This window comes from Neoarius graeffei, chromosome 18 (genome assembly GCF_027579695.1).
Source record: "Neoarius graeffei isolate fNeoGra1 chromosome 18, fNeoGra1.pri, whole genome shotgun sequence".
In the NCBI taxonomy this organism is placed as follows: Eukaryota; Metazoa; Chordata; class Actinopteri; order Siluriformes; family Ariidae; genus Neoarius; species Neoarius graeffei.
The window spans coordinates 31,641,846-31,657,764 of record NC_083586.1 but is presented as its reverse complement, the minus strand read 5'-3'; the positions used below and the strand labels follow the sequence as shown (position 1 = coordinate 31,657,764).

The following is a 15,919-nucleotide window of genomic DNA, read 5'->3' as shown; positions in this document are numbered from 1 at the left end:
CTGGGAATATTTGCATTACCAATAATAGGATATACAATAACACACCAGTAGACACCTGTCCATCCATCCACTGGATATGCTGCTTATCCATTGCGGGTGAGCTGGAGCCAATCCCAGGTGACTCTGTGTGAGAGTTGTGGTGCACCAATCGATCACAGGTCACCAAGCTATCACAGAGTTAACACAAAGAGACAGCCAGCCATTTGCACTCACGGGCAATTTAGGCCCTGTCCACACGGCAACGGATTCAGGTGAATCTGATAAAATTGTTTATCGTTTCGGCCTGGCGTCCACATGGCACCGGCGTTTTGGGTGCCCCAAAACTAAATCTTTTGAGAACGGGTTCCAGAGTGGAAAAATCTGGTCGTCTGGATGAGTAGAACAGATTTGTTTACGATGACGTCACAACCACATGACTGAGTGCTTCACGCCGGGTAGAAGTGTAACGAACTTGATGCGACTTGTCAACAAATCCTATAACTTGGTTCATGAAACACGCTTACAAAATATTTTCACTGTGAATATCTCATCTCATCTCATTATCTCTAGCCGCTTTATCCTTCTACAGGGTCGCAGGCAAGCTGGAGCCTATCCCAGCTGACTACGGGCGAAAGGCGGGGTACACCCTGGACAAGTCGCCAGGTCATCACAGGGCTGACACATAGACACAGACAACCATTCACACTCACATTCACACCTACGGTCAATTTAGAGCCACCAGTTAACCTAACCTGCATGTCTTTGGACTGTGGGGGAAACCGGAGCACCCGGAGGAAACCCACGCGGACACGGGGAGAACATGCAAACTCCACACAGAAAGGCCCTCGCTGGCCCCGGGGCTCGAACCCAGGACCTTCTTGCTGTGAGGCGACAGCGCTAACCACTACACCACCGTGCCGCCCCCACTGTGAATATTTATTGTGTAATGGTGCAAAGTGAGAGAGAGAGAGAGAGAGAATAGCCCTTAGGGCAGAGTCTTTAGTCCAAACACTGCGGAAGCAGTATAACCAAACCGCGCACGGCCCGTGCGCTTTCCAAAAACAAAAACAATCCCGCCAGCAAACATAGGGAAAAAAAAGAGCGATCTCACCTCTTCAGATGTTGGTTTAAGTCTGACAATACATTCCTCAAAAAGGGCGTAGAAGAACAAAGTAATCCATCAACGTGTAGCATTCAATTTATTCCGGACCATTAAAGAATTCTGGAGGATATCAGAATGTTGGCGTACCGGCTTCCATCTACCCCCATTCATTCCTCTTTCTGCATCTCCATTCAAAAAACAAGCACGTGATTTAAAGGGACTATATCCATAGGACAGGGAGTGAGAAGGTGTGTGCGTGTGACAGTGACAGGGAAGAACCTAGGCTCATGCTCGCCCTGAATTTCTCTTAAAGTGAAGGCAGAAGAACGTTCAGCGCCTGGCCAGGCTTTCTATGTATTAATTTACATAGACGTTTTAATATGAAATATAAATAAGTGTCTTAGACAATAGATACTATTTTACGCTACTGATTAATAATCAAAACTTTATGTGGCTGATGCTACAGAAGAAGGGGTTTATGCGCATGCGTCTACTTCTTCTATTGTTCTGGTGTCTCCGATGGGACCGTCTTACAGCGCACGTAGTGGTGTGGCATGTGTATTGCATCGTTTTCAGCAAGCGTTGCGTTGCCATATGTACCTGATATTTTACTGATCTGTTGCCCATGTGGACGCGATATTTAAAAAAAAAAAATCTCGTTGCCGTTGTCATGTGGATGTAGCCTTAGAGTAGCCAGTTGACCTAACCTGCATGTCTTTGGACTATGGGAGGAAATCAGAGCACCTGGAAGAAACCCACCAAACTCCACCCCACAGTCGGCTCAAGGTTCGAACCCAGAACCCACTCACTGTGAGGTGACAGTGCTAACTAGTGCACCATCAGTAGACAAAAATCATAAAATCAATGCCTTAAAAGGTGAAAGGATGGAAATATAACTGTATGTATTCCTATTTTAAAGAACACAAAGAGCATCTTACTCATATAATTCCATACGAATGAGTGTGGGATATAAATCATGCAAGTGATAATAAGTGACCGAATACCAAACGTTAGAAGAACAAAAGCTACAGAGAATGTTCTCAGGATAAAGCAAGAGCATGTTGGATGTCAAAACCAAAATATTTATGAGATTAGATTGCAGTCCCAGAGGTGCACTGTACAGAATTACTCCAGCACTTGTTGAAGATAAGACTCCCTAGTAAGTATTATCAGTTGTGACTAATCTTTTTCAAGTGGTTAGTTATGTATGCATGCATCATGAGTCAGCCTGAAAATACATGTTTATACTGTTGAGTACTAACATTGCTTTCGGTCCTTCTGTCTAAGACAGTGGGTTGTGGATAATGAGCTGATAGTCATAAGTGTTCCCAGAATCATTTTTAGTTTGAGTAAAAACCCATTAAACGCCACTGTTTCATGTTGAAGGACATCAAACTAAACAGTATGTTAGAAATCAGACATAAGGATTTGGCTTTGTGTAAAAATATACAATAACTGCAGGGCAGGTCGATCAAATCGGGTCTTTAAGAACATCTCAATATTGGGTACCATCTCTGCATTAATGAACATCTCCAGATGCAGGTCTGTAATGATGCTGTATTTCATCTAATGATCACTGAAAGAACACATGGACTAAGCTTAACTGATTATGAGCCACAGCAGTCATGGAGAAGAAAGTTAGATGATCAGGGTGACAAACTATAGCAGGGACGGAAAAGCCATACCTGGCATAATCTCCAGATCTATCTCAGGCAGGAGATCGTCAGCCACACCTGTCTGACCTGGAGAGAAAGACAGAACAAGAGGAGGAACAGGAGCAGGGGTTAATCAGCCAAAAAGAGGTGCAGGATAAGATTTGAGAAGCGTGTTGGCAGAAACTGGTGGCTGGTGCATGCAGCAGAAAACTAAAGCGGAAGGAAGAATCAGATGACCTACCTGTAGAAGACGGATCTGGCAAATTGTGCACTATTATGTATGTATATATGGGGTTACTGCGTACATGATTTTGTTAATAAAGATAACATCTCATTAATAAAACTAAACTGATGTTTCAGCTCTCTCAACGCATAATGGAGATGCATTGACTTAGTGTTCATGGAAGATTGGTAGTTTCCACTGGTTGCACATAAAAATTAGTGTCAACAATACAAATTCAGGAAAAAAGTTTCTCCTGGCTTGGTTCCCAGTAGATAATAATGTACCAGTATGACTGTACACTCTGATACGGAAATGTGAAAAAAAAAAAGATAAAAAATTTCCCAATCTAGACTTGACTAGTCCACATTTTTCAGGAGGGAACGTACCCAGATAAACGTCGATTTCTACATCGCATTTCCACACTGTTTTAATAACAAACTGAAGGTCACGAGTAGCCTGGCTAACGCGACTGAGTGATCCTCCCAAGTAACATACGACATGCACTGCTGCAGTATTATTTGTCATGCATATTTCAAAATATGATGCTGTTATGATACACCAAAACCTACTGGGTTGTATGGATATCAAGCCACACATTTCTCTTACTGTTCCACTCATACTCCCAATATTCCCAATTCTCGCTCGCTTCCATTTAAATGAAGGAATTTTCACATCCTGTTCTCTTCCATAGATGTACCTCCATGCTTCCAGAATCACTCCTTGTAATAACTGGTGTGGTTTACTTCGCACTTGTGAACTATTATTAGCCGTAATTATAGTTATTTCATGAGTGTATCACTGCTTCTTGAGGTTGTTATAGTTATTCAGCTCTTAAAGGAAAACTCTGGGATTTTTTTTTTAACCTGAGCCCTATTTTCCCATCTCTTTGGGTCCAAATATTCCCATCTATTTGGGAGTATTTCTCTTTGGGTCCAACATCCAATCTCTTCCCATTTAGTCCCAATATTTCCATAGTAATGCCCAAATATTTAGCTGATTACGACAATATAAATGAGTGTCTCACAACATGGAAAGGATCCCATTTGTTTTTGCCCCTAGTAAATATTTGGACCCAAAGAGATGAGAAAATAGGGCCCAGGTTAAAAAATCCTGGTGTTTCCCTTTAACTGAAGCAGTTATTCCAGGTTAAAATCTCAATTCTTTCTCGTTTCCATGTATTTCTCTTTCAGTTATACAGCAGGTACTCCTTTACTGTATCTCTCTATAGACCCCTTCGCAGTAAACGTCATTCATACGTAAGCGGAAATTGCGCGTGCAGCCTGGACCCAAAAAAGACTCAGAAATGCCTAGTTGTTGTGTTTTCGGGTGTCAGAATCATAGCAGTGATGGGGTTAAAATGTTCAGAATTCCAGAAGGATCTCACCCATTCCAAAAAAATCGCCGACGTCTATTACTACAAGCCATCAAACGTGTAGACTGGAATGAAAGCACTATCAAAAATGCGCGGGTTTGCAGCGCCCACTTCATCACAGGTAAGATCAGGCTATTTATTAAATCTTTCTTTTTTATTCTTTCTAGTCTTCGTTTATTGATGTAGCAAAATACTTTGGTAACGTTTGTCTGATTAGCTGGGTCATAGTTACACAATGTAATGAATATTGTTAGCATGTTAACTTAGCTTTGCATGCAATTTTGCTTGTAGGAGAGCTCTCGCTTGACTCAAGCAGTCAAGATTTTGTGCCATCATTATTTGTGTATGCCGAAAATCACAATTTTAAAGCAAGGATGGAAAGGTAAAATTGTGTGCCCTCACTCTAAATGCCAACTTACACGGAGTGCAGAATTATTAGGCAAGTTGTATTTTTGAGGATTAGTTTTATTATTGAACAACAACTATGTTCTCAATCAAACAAAAAGACTCATAAATATCAAAGCTGAATATGTATGGAAGTTAGAGTGGGGCGTTTTTAGTTTTGGCCATTTTAGGAGAATATGTATGTGTTCAGGTAACTTTCACTGTGCAGAATTATTAGGCAACTTAATAAAAACCAAATATGTAGCCATTTCACTTATTTATTTTCACCAGGTACACTGATATGACACCTCCAGATTTGCAAATAAACATATCTGACATTCAAACACAAAACAAAAACAAATCAGTGACCAATATAGCCACCCTTCTTCATGAGGACGCTCAAAAGCCTTCCATCCATAGATTCTGTCAATTTCTTTATCTGTTCACGACCAACATTGTGTGCAGCAGCAACCACGGCCTCCCAGACGCTGTTCAGAGAGGTGTACTGTTTTCCCTCTTTGTAGACCTCACGTTTTATAATGGACCACAGGTTCTCTATGGGGTTTAGGTCAGGTGAACAAGGGGGCCATGTCATTATTTTTTCACCTTTCAGACCTTTACTGGCTAGCCACGCAGTGGAGTATTTGGACGCATGAGATGGAGCGTTATCCTGCATGAAAATCATGTTCTTGAAAGATGCTGACTTTTTCCTATACCACTGCTTGAAGAAGGTTTCTTCCAGGAACTGGCAGTAGGTCTGGGAGTTGAGTTTGAGTCCATCCTCAACTCGAAAAGGTCCAACAAGCTCGTCTTTGATGATACCAGCCCATAGCAGTACTCCACCTCCACCTTGCTGGCGTCTGAGTCGGAGTGGAGCTCTGTGCCCATTACTGATCCAGCCACAGGCCCATCCATCTGGCCCATCAAGAGTCACTCTCATCTCATCAGACCACAGCACCTTAGAAAAATCAGTCTTAAGATATTTCTTGGCCCAGTCTTGACGTTTTATCTTGTGTGCCTTACTCAGTGGTGGTCGTTTTTCAGCCTTCCTTACCTTGGCCATGTCCCTCAGTATTGCACACCTTGTACTCTTTGACACTCCAGGAATGTTGCAACTCTGGAATATGGCAGAACTGGATGCTAATGGCTGCTTGTTAGCTTCACGCTTGATTTTCCGCAGATCATGTGCAGTTATTTTGCGCCTTTTTTTTCCCCGCACGCTTCTTTCGACCCTGTTGACTATTTGCAATGAAACGCTTGATTGTTCGGTGATCACGTTTCAACATCTTCGCAATTTCAAGAGTGCTGCATCCGTCTGCAAGACATCTCACAATTTTATACTTTTCAAAGTCTGTCAGATCTCTCTTCTGACCCATTTTGCCAGAGGAAAAGAGGTTGCCTAATAATTATGCACACCTGATATAGGGTGTTGATGTCATTAGACCACACCCCCTCTCATTACACAGATGCACAGCACCTGATATACTTAATTGGTAGTAGGCTTTCAAGCCTAAACAGCTTGGAGTGGGACAACATGCATTAAAAGGATGTTGTGGTCAAAATACTCACTTGCCTAATAATTCTGCACTCAGTGTACATTGACTGCTCTAACCTAGCTCCCGCCCCGTTCAGTTTCATTTCTGGTCTCCGCCTCTCGCTTTTTACGCAGCTCTGATTTCTCTTAGCTGCACTCTTTACACTATCATTCCTTTCATGCCATTCCCTCCTGCAAATTGCTGTTTAGTGTTGGTATTTGCTGTTGTAGCTAAAGCCACATTGCCATCACATCACTGGCATAATTTGATTAAAACAAAATGAATATGAATGTCCCATTGTTAATCAAGTTGTACATGCCCGCACATAACATAATCATATGCGTCTAAAGACTTGTAGGCACGAAGTTTTTCGTGGGTGTACACTGAAGTCTTGTCAATAAGGTACGAGTATATATCTGGCCATTGTATACCAGGGAACTTACTAACATCGTCCGTCCACTCTTTAATTAAATGCGAATCCGGTAGGCGATGTCCACTTGTTAGAGTTAACTTATTTATGTAGCATTCTCGATCTTGTAACGACAATTGTTTGGCATAATCTGACAACTCATAATGCCGGTCTATGGGCAGCGCCATTGTTTCTGGGTCCAGGCTGCGCGCGCATCCTGGCAACGGTCGGTTTGTTTACAAACATGCGAAGGGGTCTATACTCCTCTTTGACTGAGCAGACTGTTGATCCAGCAAGACGTCTAAATAAAACACTGGTGTAAAACACCAGTACTGATAATTCAATTATGCGTGCAGAGAAAGGAAAATTGTTTGGGGCTAAAAAAAAATGTGAGGAATTTGATCTGGGCTGAAGAGAAATTATGCATGAAGGTCTCGCGATATTCGAGATACTTAGGTAAAGCTAGAAGGTATTTTATTCCATGAGCACTACAATCAAAAACTGTAACTGAACCAACATCTGTACAAATCCACAAACTCTTACTGCTTGTCTTCTTTCAAAGCTACCCATCTTTGATTTTTACTGTGTTTACTCGGGACAGACAGACTGCAAAACTAGTTGAACAAAGTGGTAACAGTCAGACATGAAAGAGGCTTACATACAGATCTAGCCCTGGACCTCCTGCACAGTGCAAGTCTGTGCTTCAAGCCAGAAAGGCTTAACTCAGCCAGAGCTTGGAATTTGCTCTGTATCCTGAGGTCAGGGATGTAGTCATTCTTTAAAGCTTGATTACACAATGTACAAGAAACCGCTGTTCTTTCCCAATCAGGTTTGTTCTTGAGATTTTCGACCACTCCTTATAATTACTCATGAGACCTTTCAGGCTAAAACACTAAACAGCTTTCAGACAGGATAGACAGAGTGAACTGTTGGTAAGGAGGTTCACATCATTCTCATACTGACCAGTGGTAATTACTGCATCACATGATACTTTATCAGCTCATCTACAGCCTCTCCCAGCAATAATCCAGACAAAGCAAACAAAACATAAATGAGAGAAAAAGCCCTTGCTGTAAACAAGTCAGTCTAGACCAGGGGTTGTCAACTGGCGGACCGAACCAAGTACAGTACATGGAAAAATACCGTAGCAGACCTGATGAACGTAAAATGAGAAAATAAAACTGCCCAGCGTTTAGTGACTCTAGTTTCACAAACACAAAACCTACTCAGCTTCTGTTACAGAATCGGTTGCAGCTCATCCAATCACATGCATCAATTATTTTGCTGAAGGAAGCTCACTGGATCAAAGGGCTAGAGACATTAAGTCAGAAAAAGGAGAGTTATCACAAATGTTCAAAGACTTTTCATTTCATTAGCCCTCTGGTAACTGATTACACGACTCATTTAAAGAAAACCAGAATGTTTAAACACGACTGGACAGAAAAGTATGTGTTTATCCACCTGCGTCACATTCAAAACAGGTGTCTCATCTGTTTATAGTCTGTTATATGAAGTATTAACAGTTACGTCGTCGAGATCAACAAAGGATGACAATAGATGGCGAGGACTCTGGGAAGTAAGCGCAGACCTTGAAAAAGCACTAGTTTTCCTTGCTGTGGAAACAAGACAACGACTGGACCTAGTTATTTAGTGCAGTGAAAGAAAAATTGTGAAAATGATTGTCTGCTGGGAAGCCCACAAAGACAATGCCTTCAATAGAAAAGAAGACAGATACGAAGAGTTGCTTCAGCAATGTGAAGACAATGGTTGGGAAGCCAAATGCCTTCCTACTGAAGTGGGCTGCCGTGGCTATACTGGCCACCGAGTTCTGTCAATGCTGACAAAGCTTGGTTTCCAGCCAAAGGAGAAAACCAGAGTCATGAAAGAGATTCAGCACACAACCGAAAAAGCCTCATTCTGGCTGTGGCTCAAGAGAGATTACGAAACGTGGCAAATGGACAATCAGTGACGATCAACGGCAACTGGGCTTACCTCACAACAGTGAGGGCTGCGGCCACAGAAGATAGGTTGAGGTGTACACGGTGAAACCATACCACTAAATCATCTAAGTGGGTGCTTCCGTGGTACCTCCTGATGATCAGATACCCACTGCCATTCCGTGAAGGAGCTGCTGATCGGTTAGCACTCGAGTGTTTATTAATTCTTAGTGGAAAACAACACATTACCACTTCAAACTGTCTTATTTATTGTCATGAACTAATCATTAATGACTAAGCACATACATGTCAACCTATACGGAATGTCCGTATTTTATACGGATTTGATTCAATAAACGTAGTATACGGGCGTACAAATAAAGTTATACAGATTCTTTAAAAAAAACTTCAATATTTATTTAGAGCTATAATCAATTCCCACGATGATAAAAGAGCGCATAACATTTACAAACGTACTGTACAGCACAGACAGCCAGTAAAGAGTCTTATGAAATCGTGCGTTATCTTGTGGTAGCGAGACTTCGTTCCACTTTTGATCATGCGCACACCGCATTGCAAGAATCCCGCCAACCGGGAAGTAACATTTTGTTTGAAAAGCGTATTTCCACCTGAGCGACTTTCACTAGCGACTGAAAAGATTCTGAATGGGCACTCCGGCAAGATCAACACAGACACTTGCTGTGACATGCAGCCTAGTGAGGTATTGGTGCAGACTGCTAAAAAAAGCTGTCACGGAGTACAATTCAGAACATTAGAGTGACACTTTGTGTTTTTGTCAAACATTGGAGCTTTGTATTAATTCTGAAGGTTTATTCTTATTAATATTGAATAAAAAGTAACTTGGATATATCATTGTTAATTATCATTCAAATTTTAGGTAAATTATTTTAATTTGCATCTTATAAGGATTTTATAAGGGAAATACGGATTTTGGAGGTTGGTTATACAGGTTTGATTGACCAAAGGTTGACATGTATGTAAGCACTAAAGGTGACTGCTATCACCATTCAGCCATGTTAGCTTCATGGCATGGTCTGGACACTTTAAAGTCCAGAACTTTTATATACAGTACCAATCAAAAGTTTGGACACCCCTACTCATTCATAGGTTCTTCTGTATTTTAACTATTTTCTACACTGTAGACAATGCTGAAAACATCAAAACTATGAAATAACATCTGGAACATATTTGGAATTATGTAGTAAACAAAAAAAAGTTTTATATTTTAGATTCTTCAAAGTATCCACCGTTTACCTTGATGACGTTTTGTACACCATTGGCATTATCTTAACCAGCTTCATGAAGTAGTCACCTGGAACGCGTTTCAATTAACAGGTGCCTCGTCAAAAGTTAATTAATGCAATTTCTTGTCTTCTTAATGTGTTTGAGATCAAACAGTAAACAGTAAATAATAAACATACAGTAAATATCCCTATTCCACAACCGTAGTAATCCATATTATATCAAGAACCACTCAGCTAAGTAAAGAGAAATGACATCCATCATTACTTCAAGACATGAAGTGTATTTTAATTAATGAAAATAAAGAAAAAAAGATTGATTTAGAAGACGAGTCCAAACTTTTGTCTGCTACTGTAGCTGGACCCCTGGTTTCGAGAGTATACTTGAAATAACCTCACACCAACCCCCCTGTATTTTCTCTTCTACTGTTTTTTTCCATCCTGCTTACTCTCTCTCACTCTCTTTCATTCATGCTAGTACAATAGATCCTCACGTCATCCTCCACTAGTAGACACACAATGTCCTTCTGTTGCCATGGGAGCATGTCTACAAGTGGATGATGCTTGAGTATGAGAATGGTTGGCACCCAAACACTGTTCATTGTGTTGAATGTGACATCACATTCAGGCTTGATTTAAAACCACAGTTCGACCTGTCTGTGTAGGGTACATGCATGAATACTAGACTTTAGCAAATCAAATTCAAGAGGCAGACACTTTTGACAGGAGCCCATTACACCAAGCCCATCTGATACACTGAATAAGTGGTTTGCAAAATTACTGTTGATGCGCCTAAGAACGGAAGAATGACTCGTATAGAGCAAACGGCTAAAGTCGAATTGTACACATTTCTAAGAAAAACAGAGAAATCCAAAGTCTTCATGTTTTCAGTGAGAACTATGCTGACAATGAGACACTTTACAACTTCTACAGGAGACTTTTTATATTACATACAGTGCCTTGCAAGTTCAAGAGTATTCATGCCTCTTGAATGTTTCCACATTTTGTCATGTAATAATCTGGAAATGAAATGGACTTCACAAGGATTATATGTTATAAATCTACACAAAAACACAAAAGTTGTGATTGCATAAGTATTCACTCCCATTGCTGTGATGCCCCTAAATTAGTTCTAGTGCAACCAGTCGCCTTTAAAAATCACATAAATTCAATGTCTGGATGTCAGTGTTGTAGTCGAGTCACGAACCCTCAAGTCCAAGTCCAGTTTCAAGTCCCCAGTGTTCAAGTCCGAGTCAAGTCCAAGGCATTAAAAATTTTTCGAGTCGAGTCCGAGTTGAGTCCACTATTGATCTGAGTCGAGTCGAGTCGAGAACAAGACTCCACCCGCACCATTTGACGGTGGCTGTTTTAGCGCCATTGACATTAGTTTGTTCCTGAACACGGCGTATGAACAGGTGAATGTGCTTCTCTTTATCAGGGAGTGTGAAGTATTCTGTCAGAGATGGTTGGTAGACAGATGTAAGTGCTGAAGGTGTGTTTATTAATATAAGTGAAGACAGGTAAACAATCCAGAACGGCGATAGGTCAAGCGAGGCACAAACAGGCTCTTGTAGACTCGGCAGAATCAAACATGAGAAACAGGAAATCAGGAAACCAAACAAGGAAATAAGGCTCAGTAACATGTTAGCAACGCAACTCAATACTTCGCAAATTAAGTGTGTTCTCAAGGTTTTTATATAGGTGCATTGATTGCGCCTTAATCCTGTGCAGGCGCGAGTCATTTACGGAGCACGCGCACGAGTCCGCTTGGCACGCACGCTGTCTGGAGAGCGCCCGAGAGTCTATCTGATGCATGCGCCAAGGCGCGCAGGTGTGACACTCTTGCACGAAATTAGTATAAAAATTAATGTAGATATAAATATCTTATGCCAAATTATTATGGCATGTTACAAAAAATAAAGAGAAAATCAGAGTCCTTGTCTCCAATTTATAAGTCTGAATGCAGTTAATGCACGAGTCCAAGTCCAAGTCCGAGTCATCAGTGCTCGAGTCCAAGTCGAGTCACGAGTCCTTAAAATTAGGGCACAAGTCAGACTCGAGTATTACAAGCCTGGCATGTGTGCAACTGTAGTGTCACATCATCACAATATAAATACACCTGTTCATGAAAGGCCGACTACAATTACAACTTTTGTTCGAAATAATTTTACAAGATGTATTGATTTTTTCCTCCCAATATTCCTTAACATTATGGGTTATTTTGCCTATATTCATGGCCTACAGTACTGTTCAAAAGTCTTAGGCACATATAAAGAAATGCTGGAGACCAAAAATGGCTTAAAAAATAATGAAATGTTTCAACATTAAAAAAAATACTATAAACAGCAGTAAGCCATAATAAAAGAAACAAAGTCAATATTTGGTGTGAGACGGCCCTTTCTCATCTCATCTCATTATCTCTAGCCGCTTTATCCTTCTACAGGGTCGCAGGCAAGCTGGAGCCTATCCCAGCTGACTACGGGCGAAAGGCGGGGTACACCCTGGACAAGTCGCCAGGTCATCACAGGGCTGACGGCCCTTTGCTTTCAAAAAAAAAAATAGTAGTCTCAGGTACAGTGAGTGCAGTTTTATGCGGAAATGAGCTGTTGGTTTTACTGAGCATCTTCCAGAACCAGCCACAGTTCTTCTGGACACTTTGACCGTCACACTCACTTCTTCATTTTGTGCCAAAACCCAGCAGCCTTCATTATGTTTTCTTTTATAATCTGAAAAGTGCTCTCTTATGGAATATGCTGCTCAGATACAAACTTTTTTTCCCTGTAACGTTTAATTTTGTGCTGGAAAACAACTGTTTGAAACTCTAAAATGTTTTTGTACTGACTCGATAATGTAGAAGTCCTAAAACAGAAATCTGTAACAAAGTTTATATGAATAAAAATAGGGTGCCTAAGACTTTTGCACAGTACTGTAGACTTCCAGGTTGTAACAATGCAAAATGTGGAAAAGTTGAATACCTGTGCAACTCACTGCACTACGGAAGCCGCGAGAGGCCCTTCATATAATCTTTTTTTATTCACCTTGTTATCCCGAGATAACGACATAATTACACTGAGTGCAGAATTATTAGGCAAGTGAGTATTTTGACCACAACATCCTTTTAATGCATGTTGTCCCACTTCAAGCTGTTTAGGCTTGAAAGTCTACTACCAATTAAGTATATCAGGTGCTGTGCATCTGTGTAATGAGAGGGGGTGTGGTCTAATGACATCAACACCCTATATCAGGTGTGCATAATTATTAGGCAACCTCTTTTCCTCTGGCAAAATGGGTCAGAAGAGAGATCTGATAGACTTTGAAAAGTATAAAATTGTGAGATGTCTTGCAGACGGATGCAGCACTCTTGAAATTGCGAAGATGTTGAAACGTGATCACCGAACAATCAAGCGTTTCATTGCAAATAGTCAACAGGGTCGAAAGAAGCGTGCGGGGAAAAAAAAGGCGCAAAATAACTGCACATGATCTGCGGAAAATCAAGCGTGAAGCTAACAAGCAGCCATTAGCATCCAGTTCTGCCATATTCCAGAGTTGCAACATTCCTGGAGTGTCAAAGAGTACAAGGTGTGCAATACTGAGGGACATGGCCAAGGTAAGGAAGGCTGAAAAACGACCACCACTGAGTAAGGCACACAAGATAAAACGTCAAGACTGGGCCAAGAAATATCTTAAGACTGATTTTTCTAAGGTGCTGTGGTCTGATGAGATGAGAGTGACTCTTGATGGGCCAGATGGATGGGCCTGTGGCTGGATCAGTAATGGGCACAGAGCTCCACTCCGACTCAGACGCCAGCAAGGTGGAGGTGGAGTACTGCTATGGGCTGGTATCATCAAAGACGAGCTTGTTGGACCTTTTCGAGTTGAGGATGGACTCAAACTCAACTCCCAGACCTACTGCCAGTTCCTGGAAGAAACCTTCTTCAAGCAGTGGTATAGGAAAAAGTCAGCATCTTTCAAGAAGAACATGATTTTCATGCAGGATAACGCTCCATCTCATGCGTCCAAATACTCCACTGCATGGCTAGCCAGTAAAGGTCTGAAAGGTGAAAAAAATAATGACATGGCCCCCTTGTTCACCTGACCTAAACCCCATAGAGAACCTGTGGTCCATTATAAAACGTGAGGTCTACAAAGAGGGAAAACAGTACACCTCTCTGAACAGCGTCTGGGAGGCCGTGGTTGCTGCTGCACACAATGTTGGTCGTGAACAGATAAAGAAATTGACAGAATCTATGGATGGAAGGCTTTTGAGTGTCCTCATGAAGAAGGGTGGCTATATTGGTCACTGATTTGTTTTTGTTTTGTGTTTGAATGTCAGATATGTTTATTTGCAAATCTGGAGGTGTCATATCAGTGTACCTGGTGAAAATAAATAAGTGAAATGGCTACATATTTGGTTTTTATTAAGTTGCCTAATAATTCTGCACAGTGAAAGTTACCTGAACACATACATATTCTCCTAAAATGGCCAAAACTAAAAACACCCCACTCTAACTTCCATACATATTCAGCTTTGATATTTATGAGTCTTTTTGTTTGATTGAGAACATAGTTGTTGTTCAATAATAAAACTAATCCTCAAAAATACAACTTGCCTAATAATTCTGCACTCCGTGTAATTCAGGATCTCGAGAAAACAACACAACTAATTCGAGATCTCGAGAAAACAAAACAATTATTTCATGATTTCGAGTAAACAGCTGAGAAACGGTTCATTCAGGTGCGCCAAGAGACTTGTGATATGCTGACTTTGGGGCTATTTCTCATTCTGTATAGACGCAACTTTGGTCATTAGAATGTCTGGAATAATCGATCACCTAATAAGGCAATATTTTGATCAGGGGTTGACACAGGGAGAGATTGCATTAAGTCTTTTAATAAGGGATAATTTCAAATTTAGTCCGCGGCACCTCCGCAGAAGACTGGCCCGGCTTCGTCTCTACCGACGGAGATCCAGTGATCCAGCTGAGATCATGAAATAATTGTTTTGTTTTCTCGAGATCACGGAATAACGGTTTTGTTTTCTCGAGATCTCAAATTAGTTGTGTTGTTTTCTCGAGATCCTGAATTAATTATGTCGTTATCTCGGGATAACAAGGTGAATAAAAAAAGATTATATGAAAGGCCTCAACAAGGTGAATAAAAAAAGATTACATGAAGGGCCTCTCGCGGCTCCCGTACTGCACAGACCTTCAGGGTTGTATTTCAGGCTGAAAACCCACTAGAAAAGTTCATTTCACATGAAAACAACTGCTTATGAGGTGCAGCAGTAAATCATGCTGTTCAGCACAGTAGGCGGAGTCTTTAACATGCAGCACAGTGGTTTCCCAGTGAGCCCTTTGTGAAGCTGCTCCTATAATTCACCGGGGCTGTAAAAGACAAAAGTGCATGGCGTCTCTCCTCCTGCCGATAGTAGTTGTGTAAAGTGTGTGAGGGGAAAGACAGGCTGATATTGTTCCAAAGTGAAACTTACAATAAGAAAAACGTCCTGTGTTTAACACGTTAAATAGCAAACATGTAGTTATGACACACTGAGGTATCAGTAATGTTCTGGTTATTTCTGTTTTTGAGGAAGAGGAAATTGTTCTCAGAGCATGACTACATCCTAAGCAGATAGCTGGAATTTTTCACTTCCTGTACTTTGGTGTATCCAAAACACCAGTCTTTGATAGCAGGGTCCTAGTAAATTACTGTGACATATACTGGTCAATAAGAAAGCAGATCATGCTGCTTAAACAGGAACAAAAGCTCTACATAAAGGAAATGTCTGCTCTGATATAGCATGTTTAGTAAAGAGCTAATAATTTATTACAAATCTGGATAATAAGCAGTTATGTCGGGATCAGATAACATGAATTCAGCTCGATTTTGACATGGTTTTGTCATGGCCGACAAATTTCCAGTATCTGGCCTAAATATGAACGTCAAGAACAAAGAACAAGTCTTGCAGTGTGACACAACTGAAGATGAGTGATGTGGAATCAGGGACACCCCACGACATCCCAACGAAAAGTCTAGTATGTCAGACTTTTTTTTAGATTTTCTC

At 41.0% G+C, this 15,919-nt stretch overlaps 1 protein-coding gene across 3 annotated transcripts in view; it reads right to left on the bottom strand.

The window, feature by feature from the left end:
* Positions 1 to 15,919, bottom strand: part of LOC132866107 (immunoglobulin-like domain-containing receptor 2) — a 58,220-nt gene that overhangs the window by 19,540 nt on the left and 22,761 nt on the right. For 2 of the 3 annotated variants that reach the window (XM_060898690.1, XM_060898691.1), the window contains exon 4: positions 2,767 to 2,823. The exons of the other annotated variant lie outside the window; for it this stretch is intronic. In XM_060898690.1, coding sequence (XP_060754673.1) covers positions 2,767 to 2,823 — 57 coding nt within the window. The remainder of the gene's footprint in view (positions 1 to 2,766; positions 2,824 to 15,919) is intronic. 3 annotated transcript variants of the gene reach the window in all.